We start from the raw sequence: 18,201 nt of genomic DNA, 5'->3' as shown, positions 1-18,201 counted from the left end.
CGGGAAAGCGAGCCCGCAGCGCTGGAGGAGGAGAGAGAAGCAAGAGGAAAGCGGCGGCGGCGGGGACGTCAAACAGCAACCACAACTCTCCCCCCCAGCAAGCCGGAGGGAGAGAAAGCTGGATAGGTCAACCCAAGAATCAATCCTCAGCCGCTTCTCTCGGCTGTCCGCTAAATCGGGCGCTGGGCGAAGCTTCCGATCCCGGCTCGGGAAACCCGCCTGGCTGGATTGACAGGTCGTAAGCCGGTTTACACAAGCCATAGATTCTCCCGAGTCAAGGGAGCGTGCGTTAGGTTCGTCGGGATGTTGAAGCACCCTATGATATGGGTGGGGGGAGGGGGGTCCGTTACATCCGTGGTTCTTTGTCTCCATCTGAACTCCTTTGGAGAGATTTGGACTTCCAACTCCCAGCGTTGCCGGGCTGGGGGATTCTGGGAGTTTGAAGTTCAAGCCGCTTTAAAAAAAAAGAAAGTGGCTCGGGTTGCAAGACACGCTGCTGCACGCTCGCTGAAGCGTGCAAAACGGATTGGGCTGAGGCCGGTGCAGGGTTCAAATCTAGCCAAACGAGCAGAAGAAAAAAAAACAGGCTTAAGCTTTTATATTGGGTGAATTCACCTTTTTTTGGGGGGGGGGGTTGCGTGTTTTGGGGAGACATCTGGATAGGGTCTCTTTCCATTCAAGCGAACCCCCCCTGCTGTATTGGGGGGGGGTCCTCGTGGGGGGGGGCTTGGGAAGGCAACAGGGTGAATCCCGACGAGCCGGGCATCAACTGGGAAAGCCGCAATTGGCATTTCCAACCAACCAACCCCAACAAATTTGGAGGTCCAAGCTCTCCTTAGCCCCTTCAATGTTTCCTCCCCCCTTTTTGCATTTTTTTTTTTTGCAATCTTGGAAGTTGCCATTCCCAAGGCAGAAAAACAAGGAAGTCCAGTGGCCTTGTGGGGAAAAAAACCCCCCACCTTTGACACAACCAGGACCTGGATTGACTGAGAATCTCCATAGGCATTCCCAAGACCGAGTTTCGGGACAAGAGTCGGGGAGGTCTCACGTGCACCCCCACTCATTCGGTGGGAATAAGCAAGGCTGGGGGGGGGGATCCTGCGCACTGCACCCGTCCCGTTGCAGCGGGCGCCTTCCAGGCTTGGGGGGGGGCTATTGCAAGCTTGCACGTGTGAACGCGCGTCGCCTGCTTCCCGGGTCCGCGGGATCCTCCAATCCGAGTTAAGGGGGTCGGGGAAGCCAGGCAGCAATCTGAGAGGACCCCCCCCCCAATGCATTTCCCGAGGGGACGTTCCGAAGCGCCGCAACCAAGCCGGGACAATCCGCGAGTCCTCCATCCGCCGGGGCGCCCGATCCTCCGGCAGCTCCTCCCGGAGACCGCGGGGAGGCGCTTCTTCCTCCTCGGGGCGGCGGCGGAGGGAAGGAGGGCGGTCCAGCAGCCATTTTCGGGGCGGCCGAGCGCGTTCCCGGCGGAGGGTGGCCCGGACAAGTGGGGTGAGTGGCGGGCGAGGGGCAGGCGGACCCCGCGGGGCGCCCTCTGCGCCGGGAACACCCATCCCCATCCTCCCCGGCCAGGACCCTGCGGGCTGTGGTGCGCGGGCTTTGCAACCCCGCTTCTCTGCAATGCCCGAGCTTGGCTTTTCCTTCGCCCTTCCCAAATGCGGGGTAGCTTGAGGGGCTTTTCCTGCCGTGGGAAGGCGAGAGCTTCCAGCCCCGGGTCCTGCCTCGCTCCCTCTTTCCCCCCCCCCCCGGATCTGGGACTTTTTTTTTGCATTGCAAGGGACGCGTGGGCGCGGCGGGTCGTGGGAATGGCTCCCCAAACGCGGGCAAAATCCCCCCTCGGACGGCTTGAGCCTCTTTCACCTTGCCAAGCCTGGCTAGGTCGAAAGGGAAGGGCGGAAAGCTCGCTAAACCTGGGCTTCCTTGCGCGCTGCTTTCTGCCCGCGGGTTGGGTGCTGTTCCGCGTGGGAACGCAAGCGCCACGCGGGTTCCCAGCTTTGCGTTCGGCGGTAGGTTTCGTTTCCCAGCTTTTGTGACGATGGCCCCGAGGGAAAGAGGGAATGAGAAAGAGAAAGCAAAGTCGGGCCCTTTTGGCCGGCGCAGAGATACCTTGTCGCATGCGGGTGTGTGTGTGTGTGTGTGTGTGTGTTGGCTTGTTCGTGGGAACGCTTTTCCCCTGGGTTGCTTTAACCCTCGAGCTTAATTGAGGGATTTGTGGCTCTAGAGATGCGTGCTTGGCAGCTGTAAATATCTTCAGCTGTAACCCAATGGAGTGGCTGGATAAAGTTCTTCCTGCAATAAAATTGAACATAAGAGATTGGCGGAACTGCCCACGTTTTCATTCCTACACGCATCATTTCCTGCTTTATTTTTTTCCTAAGCGGTCCGTAGAAACTAACACGGCAAGAGGGAAAAAAAAAAACCAACCTTGCAATTCCCCCTTTTTTTTAAAAAAAAATAATAATACGGGGAGGTATGTTAAGGATTTTTTTTTTAAATTAGATTTGACCGGGGTGTCAAAATAAGACTAATAGGGGGGGAAAGGGTGATGAAACAAGCCAACCCATCCCTTTTTTTAGCCACGTGTTAGAGTTTCCTGTAGGAAATTTCCAAATCTTTCAGACTGGCTTTTTCCCCATTTTGTCAGCTGACAAAGAGGGGAAAACAAAAATCTGAAATCTTCAGAATGGTCAGGAGTTGGCGGAAAATGAACTTTGGTCAGCCATTAAAAGAAATGTCGAACTTTCTGCTAGGCCAGCTTTGAGGATGAAGAAGGATGCTTCTTTCAAGGAGCTTTTAAATAAAACAAAATGCGATTTAAAATTTGAAATGCAAAATTAATTTATAATTAATTTAAGCCGCCCAGGGTCACTTTGTAGGGGAGTTGGGCGGCATAGACATTTAATAAATAAATGAAATAAAATATTTATTTTTCACATTTTGGAATATACACACACACAGATGAGAGACAGACAGACAGATTGACTGGGCAGTGTACCAGAAAATGTTAAAATATAAAAAACAGTGTAAAACTATATAAAAAAAATTAAAAGGTAGAAGGAGGCAAGAATGGGTCAACGCTGCTGAAATTAGCTAAAAAGTGGAGAGAGGGCTTTCAGAATTCTAACCAGCCCTATGGATGGTGGTCCTTTTGGCTCACCACACCAGGTTGCAGAGCCATGTTTGTTTGTTTTTTTATATTTTATTAGGTTTTATAAGGATAGGAAAAGAATAGGGTCCGTACGGGTATAGGAAAGGGTAGGAATAGGGGATTGGGAATGGACCAAGGATAGGTACAATGATGGGATTACTGCCAACAAAAATTCCATGCTTAGCAAGCAAATTACCGTCTGGGTATAAATATTGAATAAAGATCACTTATATAATACTAAACAGTTATAATAAACTGGATTAACAATAATCATAAAAATAAAGGATAGTAAATAAATATTATTCATCTTGTTAAATCAAAATAATTAAGAAAATACTAATTAAATATAATCACTAATGCTTAAAATCACATTCATCCAATTTGATTTCAAAGTTTTTTCTCGTTCTAACGTATTGCTAACCATTGATAAATTTTTCCCCATGTTTGAATCCCTCTTCAGAAGGCCAGGAAAATGGGGGCTCACCTCACTTCTGGGGGGGGGAGAGGGCGGGGGCAATGGCAGCAAAGGCTCTCTTCCTGGACCACCCCCCAGGTGGGATGGAGATGTAATGTAATCTCCAAAGCGCCTGAGGGCAGGACGAGAAGCAACGGATGGAAACCAATCAAGGAGAGAAGCAACCTAGAACTAAGGAGAAATTTCCTGACAGTGAGAACAATTAACCAGTGGAACAACCTGCCTCCAGAAGTTGTGAATGCTCCAACCCTGGAAGCTTTTATGAAGAGACTGGACAGCCATTTGTTTGCAGTGTTATAGGGTTTCCTGCCTGAGCAGGGAGTTGGACCAGATGACCTCCAAGGTCCCATCCAACTTTATTATTATTATTATTATTATTATTATTATTATTATTATTATTATTACTATTATTATTGACCATCGCACAGGCAGCCAGATGTTCAGACTGGATTTGGCATTTTGTCTACCTATCGAGTCCTTACCCAGGACCTGGGATAGGCAGATGTGGGTGTTTGATGGTATTACAGATACCGTCGCAGGATGGACGCAGTTCCTAATAAGGCCGCCTTTTGCAATTGACTAATAGCGAATTTGTCAATGCCAATGGTGTTCAAGTGGTGCTCCAGTTGTTTTGGGATTGCACCCAAGGCGCCTATGACTATTGGTACTACCCTTGCTTGCTTTTGCCACAGTCTTTCTATTTCTATTTGTAGGTCTTTGTATTTTGTTATCTTCTCCAGTTCTTTCTCGTCTATTCTGCTGTCTCCAGGCACTGCCACGTCCACTATCCAGACTTTTTTGTCTTTCTTATCGACAATTGTTAAGTCTGGGGTGTTATGTTGCAGGTGCTTGTCTGTTTGAATTCTGAAGTCCCAGAGCAGTTTAATTTTATCATTTTTTATGACTTTCTCTATTTTATGATCCCACCAGTTTTTACTTACAGGCAAATGATATTTTTTGCAGATCTTCCCATGCACCATTATTGCTACTTTGTCATGCCGCTGCTTGTAGTCAGTCTGTGCAATCTTCTTGCAACAGCTTACCAGGTGGTCCACTGTTTCTTCAGCTTCTTTGCATAAGTGGCACTTACTATCTGTTGCTGTCTTCTCAATTTTGACTTTATATGCATTTGTCCTTAAGGCTTGATCTTGTGCAGCCAGATTTAGTTGTTGTTGTTGTTGTTATTATTATTATTATTATCTTTGCAGCGTCACTCTCTTGCTAACCATGCATATGTTTTGCTTATTAGGAAATTTGGAGGAGACTCCTTTCTCAAGAGGGATGACATGCAATGGCCCCGTTTCGGAGGACCCCGCCCAAAACCTGGCTTGGTTGACTTCCAGACTAGGAACCTTTGTCAATTTCCCAAGACACTGTCCCATTCCTTACTCGGTACTCGCCCAGGCAGGCTTCTTCTACACGGGGAAGGGAGACCAAGTCAGATGCTTCAGCTGCCTTGCAACTCTAGAAGGATGGAAAGAAGGGGACTCGGTGGTTGGAAGGCACAAAAACGTTTCTCCAAACTGCCGCATCCTCAACGATTGCAGCTTCGAAGAGCATCGTCTACTTTCTGGCCTCCCAAACGGTCCTCCTGGAAGAGAAGCCACCAGCTCCCTCCCACCCAATTCCGAGCTGTCTTCCGATTTGGAGGCCGATTACTTGTTGAGAACCAGGCAGGTGGTGGATCTCTCTGGCTCCCCGTATCCCCAGAATCCGGCCATGTGCAACGAAGAGGCCCGGCTGAGATCTTTTCACTCCTGGCCTCCTTACGCGCCGGTCACCCCGGAGGATCTGGCCAACGCTGGACTCTATTACCGAGGGGTGGAGGATGAAGTGGAGTGCTTTTGCTGTGGGGGCAAGTTGAAAAACTGGGAATTGGGGGACCAGGCCTGGCCGGAACACCGTCGCCATTTCCCGAGATGCTTTTTCGTCCTCGGACATGATGTGGGAAACGTTGGGACCATTGCAAATCAGCCAGGGGATGCACAGCTGGACAGAAGCAACACCCACAGGGTGCCAGCACGTCGTCCTCCTCCTCCTCCTGCTGCTCATAACCCCTCAATGGCAGATTTTGCAAAGCGCCTCCAGACTTTCGGGGTGTGGAATTACTCAATGAGCAAGGAGTGGCTTGCTCAAGCAGGCTTCTACAGCTTAGGTAAGTGAGGGTTGGGTCTCCTTCACACAATCCCACCCTGCCAAGCCCAACGCACTGCCTTAGAGATAGTCCTCAGCTTAATGGCCACCATTGAACCCAAAATGTCATCGTCATTAAGTGAATTTTGCCCCATCTTACGATCTTGGCCACAGAGGTTAAGCGAATCGCTGCAGTTATCAAATTTAATAGCGGTTAAGGGTGAACCTGCCTTCCCCACGGACTTGGTCATGAAATGGGATGGCCTAGCCCTGGGACGCTGCAGCCGTCATAAGTACGAGTCACCTGAATTTTGATCATGTGATCACGGGGATGCTGCAATGGTTGTAAGTGTGAAACACGGTCACTAAGTCAACTATTTTTTTTTCAGTGATGTTGTAACTTCGGTCACAAAATGAACTGTTTGTCTTGGGAAGGACTATCTAGAGTTGCAGACGAGAGCTTATTTTCGTGGACAAAAAATATGCTTTTCTTCCCCCCCCCCCCCCAGGTATCGGCGATGGTGTGCAATGCTTCTCCTGCGGCGGCGGATTGAAAGAATGGAAGGTTGGTGAGGATCCATGGGAGGAACATGCAAGATGGTATCCGGGGTAGGAAAATTTCATTCTTTTCAAATTCTATCTTGGGTTCAGGGTTGCTTTGCAATATTGTTTACCACAGTGATGGTGAACCTTTATAGAGACTGAGTGCCCAGACTGCAACCCAAAACCCACTTATGCATCGTTGGGTGCCGGGTGGGCGTGGCCCATTGGGTGGGTGTGGCCCATTGGGTGAGTGTGACCCATTGGGTGGGCGTGGCTGTGGTGGTAATGGCAGACTGGGTGGGACTAAAAAGTTCAATCAATCAATTCCAACTTTGCAAGATCTTTTTTTCCCCGCGAGAAATTGAAATTGACTGAACCTTTTTTTTTTTTTTGCACACGGCTCGGAGGCCTAAAGCGAAAAGTTTTTTTTAACCCAGCTGAAGGCCTAGGACTGGGGTGATGGCGCGCGTGCCCACAGAGAGGGCTCTGAGTGCCGCCTCTGGCACCTGTGCCATAGGTTCGCCACCACTGGTTTACCAGATCCTTAGCTCAGGGATATTCAAATCCAGATGTGTCAGAGGTGGAAAGCGTTGGACTCTTTCTAGAGTGCGGAGAAGAGCAACCAAGATGATTAGGGCTTGGGGGCTAAAACAGACCAAAAACGGTTGCAGGAATCAGGTATGTCTAGTTTAAAAAGAAGGAGTAGGGGGTGACACGATGGTAGTATTCCAATTTTTGAGGGGCTGCCCCAAAGAAGAGGGGGTCAAGCTATTCTCCAAAGAATTAATGGAAAGGCTTGCCTCCAGAAGTTCTGGATGCTCCCTCGCTGGAGACTTGAAGTGATGGGATAACCATTTGTCTGAAATGGGGTTAGGCCTTCCTGCTTGAGCAGAAGGTTGGACTAGAAGACCTCGGAGGTCTCTTCCAACTCTGTTAGGCTGGACAACTCTAGCAGGTGTGATGGAACCACGGCTGCGAGTGAGTGGTAGAAAAGGGGAGGCTGCTTTAAAGAGCCAGTGGTTTTACATTAAAACTGCTCATGGAATCATAGGGCTAGAAGGGCGTTAGAGGTCATCTAGGCCACACCCCAGCCCAAGGCAGGAGTCCTTATTCCTCACCTTCATAAGGATGCTTTGGGGGAAAAGCTTTCTCAACAGCCAAAAGCTGCTGAAGTCACCTCACTCATCAGACTTCTTCCGAATCCAGTTTTGAAGGTATGCACAGTCTGTCCAAGCTGCTTGAGGGCAGAATGGGTTGTGTGGGTTCAGTTCAGGGTGGCTTGTTCCCCAAGGAAAACTTAACTTACTGTAATGTGTGAATTAGATGATTGCTTTGTTCAAGGGCCTTCAGCTTGGCTCATTTTGTTCCAACCTTTTGTACCTAGGTGCAAATACCTGGGAGAAGAAAAGGGACAGGCTTTTGTGAACAGGGTTCATTTAATGCCCCAGGAGTCAACTGTAAGTCTGCCTTTTCAGAATGTCTCTCTTTTTGGAAAAAGACCTTCCTCTCCTCTCCCCTTCCTTCCTTCCTTCCTTCCTTCCTTCCTTCCTTCCTTCCTTCCTTCCTTCCTTCCTTCTATCATTCTTTCTCTTTCTTTTCTTTGTCATCCTCTTTTTCTTTGTCTCTTTTTCCCCTCTCTCTCTTTCCTCTCCTTCCTCCCTCCCTCCCTTCCTTCCTTCCTAACTTCCTTCCTCTTTCTTTCTTTCTTTCTTTCTTTCTTTCTTTCTTTCTTTCTTTCTATCGTTCTTTCTTTCTTTTTTCTCCCTCTTTTTCCTCTTTGTCATCCTCCCTTTTTCCTCCTCTCCTCTCCCCTTCCTTCTTTATTTCTATCTATCGTTCTTTCTCTCTCCTTTGTCATCCTCTTTTTCTTTCTCTTTTTTCCTCTCTTTCCTTTCCTCTCCTTCCTTCCTTTCTTTCTCTTTCTTTCTTTCTTTCTTTCTTTCTTTCTTTCTTTCTTTCTAGCGTTCTTTCTCTTTTTCCTCCCTTTCTCTTTTTCCTCTTTCTTTGTCACCCTCTTTTTCTTTCTCTCTTTTTCCCTCTCCTTCCTTCCTTCCTTCCTTCCTTCCTTCCTTCCTTCCTTCCTTCCTTCCTTCCTTCCTTCCTTTCTTTCTTTCTTTCTAGCGTTCTTTCTCTTTGTCTTTTTCCTCCCTTTCTCTTTTTCCTCTTTCTTTGTCACCCTCTCTTTTTCTTTCTCTCTTTTTCCCTCTCCTTCCTTCCTTCCCTCCTTCCTTCCTTCCTTCCTTCCTTCCTTCCTTCCTTCCTTTCTTTCTTTCTATCTATCTATCTATCGTTCTTTCTCTTTCTCTCTTTTCCTCCCTCTTTCTCTTTTTCCTCTTTATTTGTCACCCTCTTTTTTTCTTTTTCTCTCCCCCCCCCTCTCCTTTTTCTTTGCTTCCGCCATGCACTCGAGCCAACTCTGCAGGGACTCTTGTTTTCAGATGAATGTGGATTTTAAATCATGCATGCGCTGAGCCAATTAAATTAGTAGAAAGGCTGGAGTTACTATCCCGTGGTCTCTCCAGCTGTCTTCCCGGGAGCAGATGGCGTTCCCATCCGCAGCTGAAAAGGTTAATTGCTGCCACAGAAAAGGCCACGTTTAACTGACTTGATTCCTGTTTTCCTGTTGATGGTGGCAAGCGGTCTAAGCGATTTGCTCCAGGAATGAATTGGCAAGTGCAAAATTGTGATATTTGTCACTTGAGGGTGTCAGGAGCCCTGTATGTGCGTGCGTATATCTGTCTGTTTAGACGACAGAAGTGGAGGAAGAGAAAAGAATGCACTAGTCCGGATTGAAGGACCTAAGAGATTTATAGGTCAGCTATAAATATTCCCCTTAAGTTTAGGAGCGTCTGCTTGCAAAAGGGGGAAACAATGATTCAGCCGTTAAAGATGCTGAGATTGTCATCTGGAGAGCTGACAGCCCAGATCTGAGACCCTGGCACCGCACAACGGGGTGAGCTCCCGTTCCGTGCTCCAGCTCCTGTCCACCTAGCAGTTCAAAAACATGCTAATGCGAGTAGATAAATAGGTACCATTTCGGTGGGAAGGTAACATTCCGTGCACCTTTGGCATATAGCAGAAATGTCTCCGGACAATGCTGGCTCCCTTGGCTGAGAAACCAAAATAAGCACTGTGCCCTAGAATCCGACACGAGTGACGGGGAAATTACCTTTTTTGCTTGCAAAAGAGCTCCTGATGCTAATATACAAGAGGCAATCCTAGAGGAAAAACACCCAACTCAGCTCTGGAATGTTGTTGTCGGTTCACTTTCCACCATTTTGCTCTTTGCTCCTCCCCTGTCTGAATTTTATTCCTCCAACCACCTCGCAAAATTCCTCTGGGTTGTTTCTCCTTGGGAGCTGAGACCATCTGGCCGTGTGTTGTAAGATCAGCTCCATGTTGGCTCAGCCCCTTCCTCAAACCACATCTCCCCTTCCCATCCTAAATGGAATATTATTATGTAACTTTGTAAGCTAGTATTTCTCAACCCCACAGCTTTTAAGATAACGTGGACTTCAAGTCCTAGAATGCTTTTGGCCATAAAGTTGATTGTTGTTGTTGTTAATTGCGAAGTCGTGTCCGACCCATCGGGACCCCATGGACAACATTCCTCCAGGCCTTCCTGTACCATCTGGAGTCCATTTAAGCTCACGCCTCCTGCTTCAGGGACTCCATCCAGCCATCTCATTCTCTGTCGTCCCCTTCTTCTATTGCCCTCCATCTTTCCCAGCATTAGGCTCTTCTCCAGTGAGTCCTTCCTTCTCATTAGGTGGCCAAAGTATTTGAGTTTCAACTTCAGGATCTGGCCTTCTAAAGAGCAGTCGGGGTTGATCTCTTCTAGGACTGACCGGTTCGAACGCCTTGCAGTCCAAGGGACTCGCAGGAGTCTTCTCCAGCACCAGAGTTCAAAGGCCTCCATTCTTTGGCGCTCAGCCTTTCTTATGGTCCAGCTTTCCACACATTGCAACTGGGAATACCATGGCCTTGACTATACGCACTTTGTAAAGTTGATAGGTCAGCATAAATAAGCTGTAACTAGAAGCTACGGATTGTGACACTCAATCAGGTTTTTCACACGCATTTATATGCGCAGAAATTTGTTTCCTAATCTAGCGCTACATTCTAAAAACCATTTATTTGTTTATTTAGATAGAAGAGCCTGAGGAAGTTTTAGCTGTTGAAGGTACGTATGTACTCTGAAGTATCCCATTGTGATCAGTTTTAATTACTTGATATCATCGTGAGTCAATTCCAAATCTGCTCAATTGCTTAACCTGCATTTTTTTTTTCCGAATTGTGTTTGCCAATGCTTTGCAAAGGAAAAAAAAAAAAATCCAGCAGTTGGTTTAATTTGGCAAAACTTTCAGTCTATTAGTGTAAATTAGTGCTATGTAAGTATTGACCTGATCTTAGGATATTTTAAATTTACAGCCAGAAAATTACTATAAGTAAAATGCTGGACCTTAGAGTGTATTGATTATTTAGAAGGAGACAAGAGTCCTTTTTGCGTCTTATTTTAATTTAATAATAGGGACTCATTGTCAGAAATAATAGGGAGTGATTTTATATCCCTGAGAATGCATAGTTTGGAGATCCTAGCGTAGAAGTGAATATAGTGGTCTGTCCTGTCATTATTCATCAATTAAATGAATAATGGGTTATTTTATTATTTTTAATTTGTTATTATTTTTATTTCTTTTATACAATGTTTTTATTTCCTGTAAGCTGCCTTTGAGTGGCCGTGATCAAGTAGGGATCACTTGACCGCGGGAACACAGCAACCATCATAAATATGAACCGGTTGCCGAGCATCCCAATTTGGATCACATGACCACAACGGTCGTAAGTGTGAAAAACGGCCGTAAGTCACTTTTTTCGAGGGTAACTTCGTACGGTCACTTAAATGAACTGTTGTTAAGTCGAGGGCGGCCTGTATTTTTGAGTTTCGCGTAAGGTGTGAACGCAGCTCTGTTCTTAACATTCCTAGCCGGGTCGTCTTGCTTTCATGAGGTTTTTTTATGTCTCTCATTTTGCAGACGAAGAGCATCTGCAAAGCCGGTTGACCCAGACCGCGTTGCAAATGGGATTCAGCGCGGAGGAAATTGGCAAAATGGTGGAGAGGAAGTACCGCCTTTCGTCCGAGCGCTACCGGTCGGTTGAGGCGTTGGTCACAGACCTAATCGGGGCCCAGAGGGAAAATACACCCAGCACGTATTTAGAAAACCATCTGCAGAAAGGTGATTGTTGTAGATCCCAGTGCCTGTGTGTAGACTAAACCCAATTATGCTACGCAAGGAAGGGATTAGGATAAACTCAGTTTGGGGTCGGAAGCTTTGTTTGGGAGGGTGTCAGGTGTTAAAAGCTTGGAAAGATTGGAGACATGCAACTATTTGCCTTGATGCCCGAAATGGACAGGGAATCCTCAGCAACCATGTGATCCAAATTCACACGCTGGGCAACTGCTTCGTATGTATGACGGTTGTGCAAAGTCAATGGGGGAAGCTGGGTTCACTTAACAGCCCGTGTCTTTAATCTGACAACTGCAGTGGTCCTGAACTGCGGTGGCAAGGAAGTTCGTAAAATGGAGCAAAGCTCACTTAACCAATGTCTCACTTAACAGCAGAAACGTTGGGGTCAATTGTGGGTCGTAAATCAAGGGCTACCTGTAATTGTAAGTTTTTTTAAATATATTTTATTGGCTTTATAATTTTAACAAAAAGTATTTGAGACACACCGTGGTGTTTGGGTAAACAAAGATTCCAACATAAAATCACAGAATAACAGTTCAACTTAATACATTCGCTATCATCTCTCTATTTTCCTCAAATAACATAATAAATTTAATACATTTCATTTCTATCCTAAATTTCTATTGCTACTAAACCTGTTTATTAAAAGCTTATCAATTTCAATTGCCATAATCAAATAATGTTTTACATCAACATATTACCCCTTCAAATATCTCTTGCAAATATATTCAAGTTCTTAATCTCTCTCATCCCTTTTTTTATCACCAATCTTATTTATTTCTTCTTCCAATAATAGCTAATTTAATTTAAAAAAAGACAATATTATCATATCTTATCAAATCGTATTATTATACACAAATATCTCTTAATTAATTAAACACTGTAATTGTAAGTTTTATGGCAGATCCCAGTTTGATGACTCCCACTTGCTGGAAGTCCAGTAGGTTCTCTGTTGCCAACTCTTAACAATTAATGGCGCCTAATGAAGGTATCTCATGTCTATGGAGATCCTCAGTCCTCCAAGTCCTGGTTGTCCCAAAGTTGCTTTTTCAAGAAGCAACTGGACTCTTGTTTTTCTTTGAAGACGTTTTACTTCTCATCCAGGAAGCTTCTTCAGCTCTGACTGGAGGGTGGGGAAATGGGAGGATTTATACTCCTTGCAGACAGCTGGAGTAGAAACCCATCAGGATAAGATTCAGCAGTCCATCTGCATTTAAAAGACAAAAGCTGCTGTTTCGAAGACAGCAAAGTCCATATTTGGCACAGAGAGGACATCTGGTTTGAAATGGGGGGGGGGGCAAAGAGGCCATCTAGGTCAAAATTGAACAGCCCTCTCTCAACAGAAGGGGAAGGGATAAGACATCATCTATTTCCAGTCTACAACACGGTCCTTTCAGCAGCTCCAAGAAGGCTCCACACCCATCTGCACTACTCGGGTGACCCTGAGGACACAGATAAGCCTCCAGGTGGCCTCAAGAACTCTCTAAAACAGTGGTTCTCAACCTTTTTAATGCCGCGACCCCCAACCGGTTGTAAGTCGAGGACTACCCAACTGGTCAGAATGGGACTTTTGGTGGGCTCAGCAGGGCAGAGACAGCCTGGACAATTCCTATTGGCTTTTGAAAGCCAATGGAATTAGACTCTATTCAAGAGGTTCTATTCTATTGGCTTTCAAAAGCCAATAGAATAAAAGGGAGTAGCACAGCTAAGGAAAAGGGGGAAAAAATGGCGGACTGCGTTGCTTGGCGACCCCCGTGAAATGGTCGTTCGACCCCAAATGGGGTCCTGACCCACAGGTTGAGAACTGCTGCTCTAAAAGAAGGCAAATGATTGGCGGTCTGCAAGGAGTATAAATCCTTCCATTCCCCACCATCCAGTCAGAGCGGAAGAAGGTTCTTGGATGAGAAGCGAAACATCTTCAAAGCACAACAAGAAAGACCAGTTGCCTACTGGAAAAGCACCTTTGGGATAAGGCATCTCATGAAATCTCTCCTTTTTTTCCCCACCCAGCAGATCTCAGTACAGAAGAAAAGCTGAAACGTCTGGAGGAAGAAAAGATCTGTAAGATCTGTATGGATAAGACCCTCTCCATGGTCCTCATTCCTTGCGGGCACGTGGCCTGCCAAGACTGTGCGGAGGCGGTTGAAAAATGCCCCTGGTGTTCTAAGGTCATTGCAAACCGGCAAAAGATCTTTATGCCCTGATAGGATTTGCCAGTTGTGGGAGATTCCACTCAAAACAAAAGAAAACCAAAAGCTGACCCAGATTCGCAGGTGTCGCCTCCAAAATGGATTTAGCGAGAATCAGCTCTTAATTGGATGCACCGGGTTGTGTGGTATGAATCACCGAGAGGGTGTTGATTGGATTTCAATCCTACTTATTAATTGTAGGGACTTTTAATCCGAGCGCCTGAATTGGAGAGCTTGCAATCGGGTGGGGGTGGCCAGACTCTTTTCAGTGTTTTGTCATGTTTTCAGTTGTGGAGAATATCTTTAAGGATTGTTTCCCCCCCCCCTTTGTAAAGTTTATAGCCGAACACACACAAGGACCCCCAAGAACTTGACAGGGGTGGGCAACTCCGCTCGCTTGACCCCCTGTGGACTTCAATTCCCAGAATTCTTGGCTCAGGAATTCTGGGAGTTGAAGTCCACAGGTCGTAAAGTGGACAGAGTTGCCCACCTCTGCGCTAACCAGATCTTCTTTCCCCCCTTAAGACCGTTAGCGTGGTTAAACTTGCTCCTGAAAGTTACGTTCTTTTTATTACGTTGGCATGCAATACTAGTAACTCTCCAGATTTCTGCCCATCCCTGTTGCAATCTGAAGCAGTATAAGCCAGACAGGTCAACAGTTTAGCGGAAAGCAGCTGAATGGAAAAGGGTGTGAAGGATATTTCAGAAGAGGTAGATCTTGTACGTCTCTGGTTTTTTTCCCCGTCCATTCAAAGGGTAGGTTTTTTTCCAAGGCCAGCAGCACCAATAACACAACTTTACAAATCAAAATCCCCTTTCCTTGCTCTGTCTCTAGGAAGCAAGGTGCCAATCACGTGGCTTTTTGGTTGACCTGACCATCTTAGCTGCAGAAAAGATGCAATTACTTTCACGATATCCCTTTGTGTCCCAGTTCAAGGCTCATCTGGGTGCTAGCGTGATCTCCATAGGTGGAGTAACTGGGATTGCAGAAACTAGGATGGAAGCCCACAACCTGATGTTAGTTTCACATTCCAGTTTGCACAAAGGCATCGTAACGTATGCTTTGGGATCCAGATGTCGTGGCAAAGTTCTGACTTTGGGTAAAGAGACACACATTAGTTTTAGATAAGTTTGCATGTCCTTGTTCATTTTCCTCTGTAGATTAGTGTCTGCTCATGTATCACACTAATCTACGGAGAAAAATCATTTATGTGTAGAATTGAGCTGCTGTCTGGTATACCAGGTTCTCCTCTGAAATAAAGGATGCATTGGGTAGATTGTTGATATTGGTATATGTGGCTTTGAGATAACACTAATAAGTGGAGGGAATACCTGAGAAATGGATGCAATCCTTTAATGTAGACGTTGAGACACAGATTATCTGCATTTCCCCCTTGCACTAGTATTACATTAGGTAGCAAAACATAAGCTGAAGGTAACATTAATTGATTCCAATCCCTGTTGCCTCTTTATAGAGGAAAGAGTGAGAACTGGCTAATGCATTTCAATTCCAGAAGAATAAATGTGACGGTGGTTTTTAATTTTACTTCAGGGACTCCTTTCTGAAACTCACTCGTAGGATGCAAAATCTCTCAAGCACCCGAGGATAATAAATCCCCTTTTGAGATTAAATTATTCCTCCTCTTCCTAATTTTGTTCTCCTCAATCAGGGAAATCAACATGCTTAGATACCTTTTTTCCCAGTAATAAATCTGTATTTTGTGATTGCCATCTTGCCAAAACGATTTAGCTGTTTTACCTTACTTTTTTTCCTTTTTCTTTTAAATGCTGCATTTTATTTATTTACATATTTATTTGAAACTTGTTTAAAAGAAACACTTTTGTGGCACAAACCAAGACGGCTAAATGGGCGTCATCACGAAGCACCACGGAGAAGGCTTTGTTGTGGTCTCTGTTGCAGAAGGGTGCCTGGGTGCGTTTGCTGGGGAAGCTGCTTTGTGTTTGGGCTTTGTGTTTGTTGAACATGACACTTGCAGTTCAGCCCAAAGGGGTAGATTTACAACTTCTGCTGACACTTGGGGGAACCAGAAACTGACATTTTGAATTCAGAATGCTGCTAAACTCACTCAAACTCACTTTCTTTCCACTTAGCAAGGCCAGATAGCCTTGGGGGGGGTGTGTTAAGCTCCTGGATAGTTGCCGATTTTTAAAAAAAAAAGTTTTAATTTGTTTTTTTTGTGGAACGTTCCCTGATCTGCCCCACTTATTTTATAGTTATTTATAAATGGCATAATTTGAAGAGGATCTAACGCAGCTCTTCTTCCTTGTGGCGAGATCTGAACTAAAGAAAACCTCACCGATTAAAAACAGGCAAAGAGTTGTGTTGGGGTGTGTGTGTGCGTCAACTGTTGTTCCTCCGACATCTTTGTGGGTTTCGTTTTAATCCCTTTGTTCACGTAGAGAATAACAAGAGCTTGTTTTACATGGGAAGCTATTTGGGGCTTTTTCTTCACGATAGTTGATCTTTTTTTTCACCTTTTTTAAAAAAAATGTCACAAATGCATCTGGGAAATTTTTATGAGCTATGCATATGTTGCGTGTAAATCCACACTGAAATAACGGAGCTTTGGAATCAAGGGGCTTAATGACTCGGGTTGCAAATAATAACTGTTGATCTTTGACAGCAAAAATTGAAATTGTTGACTTTGAGAAGCTATATTCCAACGTGTTAAGATTTATTTTTTTAGACGTACTATTACTTAACATAATCATAGAATTGTTTTGCAGTTGAACTCAAGTGATTATTTTTAATAAAGTGATTTATTATTTTATATTCTGAATGTTTTTCTTTTGACTTAGACACAAGCCCAGTTAATATGCTTGAGCCCTGTCTCTATCCATCACTTTATTTTTCCATCTTTCTCAAGGATCTAATTTATATTTCCGTTTTTCTCAAGCATTTAATTCATATATTATGCTAACCTATGGATTACTGGAACGAATTCAATTAGATAGTTAAATCATAATTAATCAGAATAGAGCTGGAAGGGACCTTGGAGATCTTCCAGTCCAACCCCTTGCTCAAGCAAAAGATCCTATATTATTTCAGACAAGTGGCTGTCTCTTCTTAAAAACTTCCAGTGATGGAGCACTCACAACTTCTGGAGGCCAGTTGTTCCACTGGTTAATTGTTCTCACTATTAGGAAGTTTATCCTTAATTCCAGGTTGCTTCTTTCCTTGATTAGTTTCTATCCATTGTTTCTTGTCTTCTGGTGCATTGGAAAATATGGTGACCCCCTCTTACTTTGTGAGAGTATCACAGCCGCTACATATACATATACCCGTAGCCACTACGCAATCTTTACAGTATATAGTATGAAGGAATTCTTTTCCAATGGAGAGAATTGGAGGCTTTTAAGAAGGAATGGACAGCCCCTTGTCTAGAATGGCATAGCTTGAGCAAGGGGTTGGACTAGAAGACCTCCAAGGTCCCTTCCAACTCTGTTATTCTGTTAATGACTTAGAGGAGGGAATTAAAGGGGAACTCGTCAAATTCGCAGATGACACCAAACCGGCAGGAGTAGCCAACACCCCAGAGGACAAACTCCAGATCCAAAAAGATCTTGACAAACTTGAACAATGGGCCCTATCCAACCAAATGAATTTCAATGTGGAGAAAAGCAGCGTTTTACATTTAGGCAGGAAAAATCAAAGGTACAAGTACAGACTGGGCGAGACCCGAGTCAAAAACAGCAACTGTGAGAGGGACCTTGGAGTCCTAGTGGATGATCACTTGACTCCGAGCCAGCAGTGTGCAGCAGCAGCCAAAACTAATACAATCCTGAGTTGTATAAACAGGCATAGAATCAAGATCACACAAAGTATTAGTACCGCTTTATAAACCCCAGTAAAACCACACCTGGAATACTGCAGCTAATTTTGGTCACCATAACACAAAAAAGATATTGAGAGTTTGGAAAAAATTCAGAGAAGAGCAACTAAGATGATCAAAGGCCTGGAGATTAAAACATAGGAAGAACTGCGGGACTTGGGTCTGGCTAGTCTAAAGAAAAGACGAAATAGGGGAGATATGATAGCAATATTCCAGTATTTGAGGGCTGCCACAAAGAAGAGGGGGGTCACATTATTCATCAGAGGGAAGGATGAGAAACAATGGTTGGAAACTGACCAGAGAGAGAAGCAACCTGGAATTAAGGACAAACTTCCTAAGAGTGAGGACAATTAACCAGTGGAACAGCTTGCCTCCAGAAATCATGGGTGCTCCATCACTGGAGATTTTTAAAAAGAGGCTAGACAGTAACCTGTCTGAGATAGCATAGGTTCTCCTGCTTCAGCAGGGGGCTGGACTAGAAGACCTCCAAGGTCCCTTCCAGATTCTATTCTATTTTCTATTCCATTCCATTATTTTCTATTCCATTCCTATTCCTATTCTATTGCTCAGTATGTATAGTATTGTAGAGGTAATGCACAGATCTTGC

The 18,201-nt window shown here is 45.1% G+C and overlaps 1 protein-coding gene across 2 annotated transcripts; it reads left to right on the top strand.

Moving 5' to 3' along the window:
- Nucleotides 1-1,361: 1,361 nt before the first annotated feature.
- Nucleotides 1,362-16,532, top strand: LOC120313572 (X-linked inhibitor of apoptosis). 2 transcript variants are annotated; one of them, XM_039355620.1, is made up of 7 exons: nt 1,362-1,494; nt 4,876-5,781; nt 6,269-6,368; nt 7,687-7,759; nt 10,452-10,485; nt 11,339-11,539; nt 13,565-16,532. In XM_039355620.1, exons 2-7 carry the CDS (start codon nt 4,908-4,910, stop codon nt 13,753-13,755), a joined length of 1,473 nt encoding a protein of 490 aa, XP_039211554.1. In that variant the 5' UTR covers nt 1,362-1,494; nt 4,876-4,907; the 3' UTR covers nt 13,756-16,532. The 2 variants fall into 2 exon arrangements, with proteins under 2 accessions (XP_039211554.1, XP_039211553.1); XM_039355619.1 differs by having other exon boundaries at nt 13,562-16,532.
- The last annotated feature ends 1,669 nt before the right edge of the window (nt 16,533-18,201 follow it).

This window comes from Crotalus tigris, unplaced genomic scaffold, assembly GCF_016545835.1.
Source record: "Crotalus tigris isolate CLP2741 ecotype Arizona unplaced genomic scaffold, ASM1654583v1 scf7180000018701.437623, whole genome shotgun sequence".
Lineage (NCBI taxonomy): Eukaryota > Metazoa > Chordata > Lepidosauria > Squamata > Viperidae > Crotalus > Crotalus tigris.
The sequence above is the reverse complement of the archived record's forward strand: the minus strand, read 5'-3'. Positions and strand labels throughout refer to the sequence as shown.

Coding starts and splice junctions, on each gene's coding strand:
- LOC120313572 (XM_039355619.1), top strand. CDS start 4,908: ATGACATGCAATGGCCCCGTTTCGGAGGACCCCGCCCAAAACCTGGCT. Junction 7,760..10,451: donor TAATGCCCCAGGAGTCAACT/GTAAGTCTGCCT, acceptor TTGTTTATTTAG/ATAGAAGAGCCTGAGGAAGT. Junction 11,540..13,561: donor AGAAAACCATCTGCAGAAAG/GTGATTGTTGTA, acceptor TTCCCCACCCAG/CAGATCTCAGTACAGAAGAA.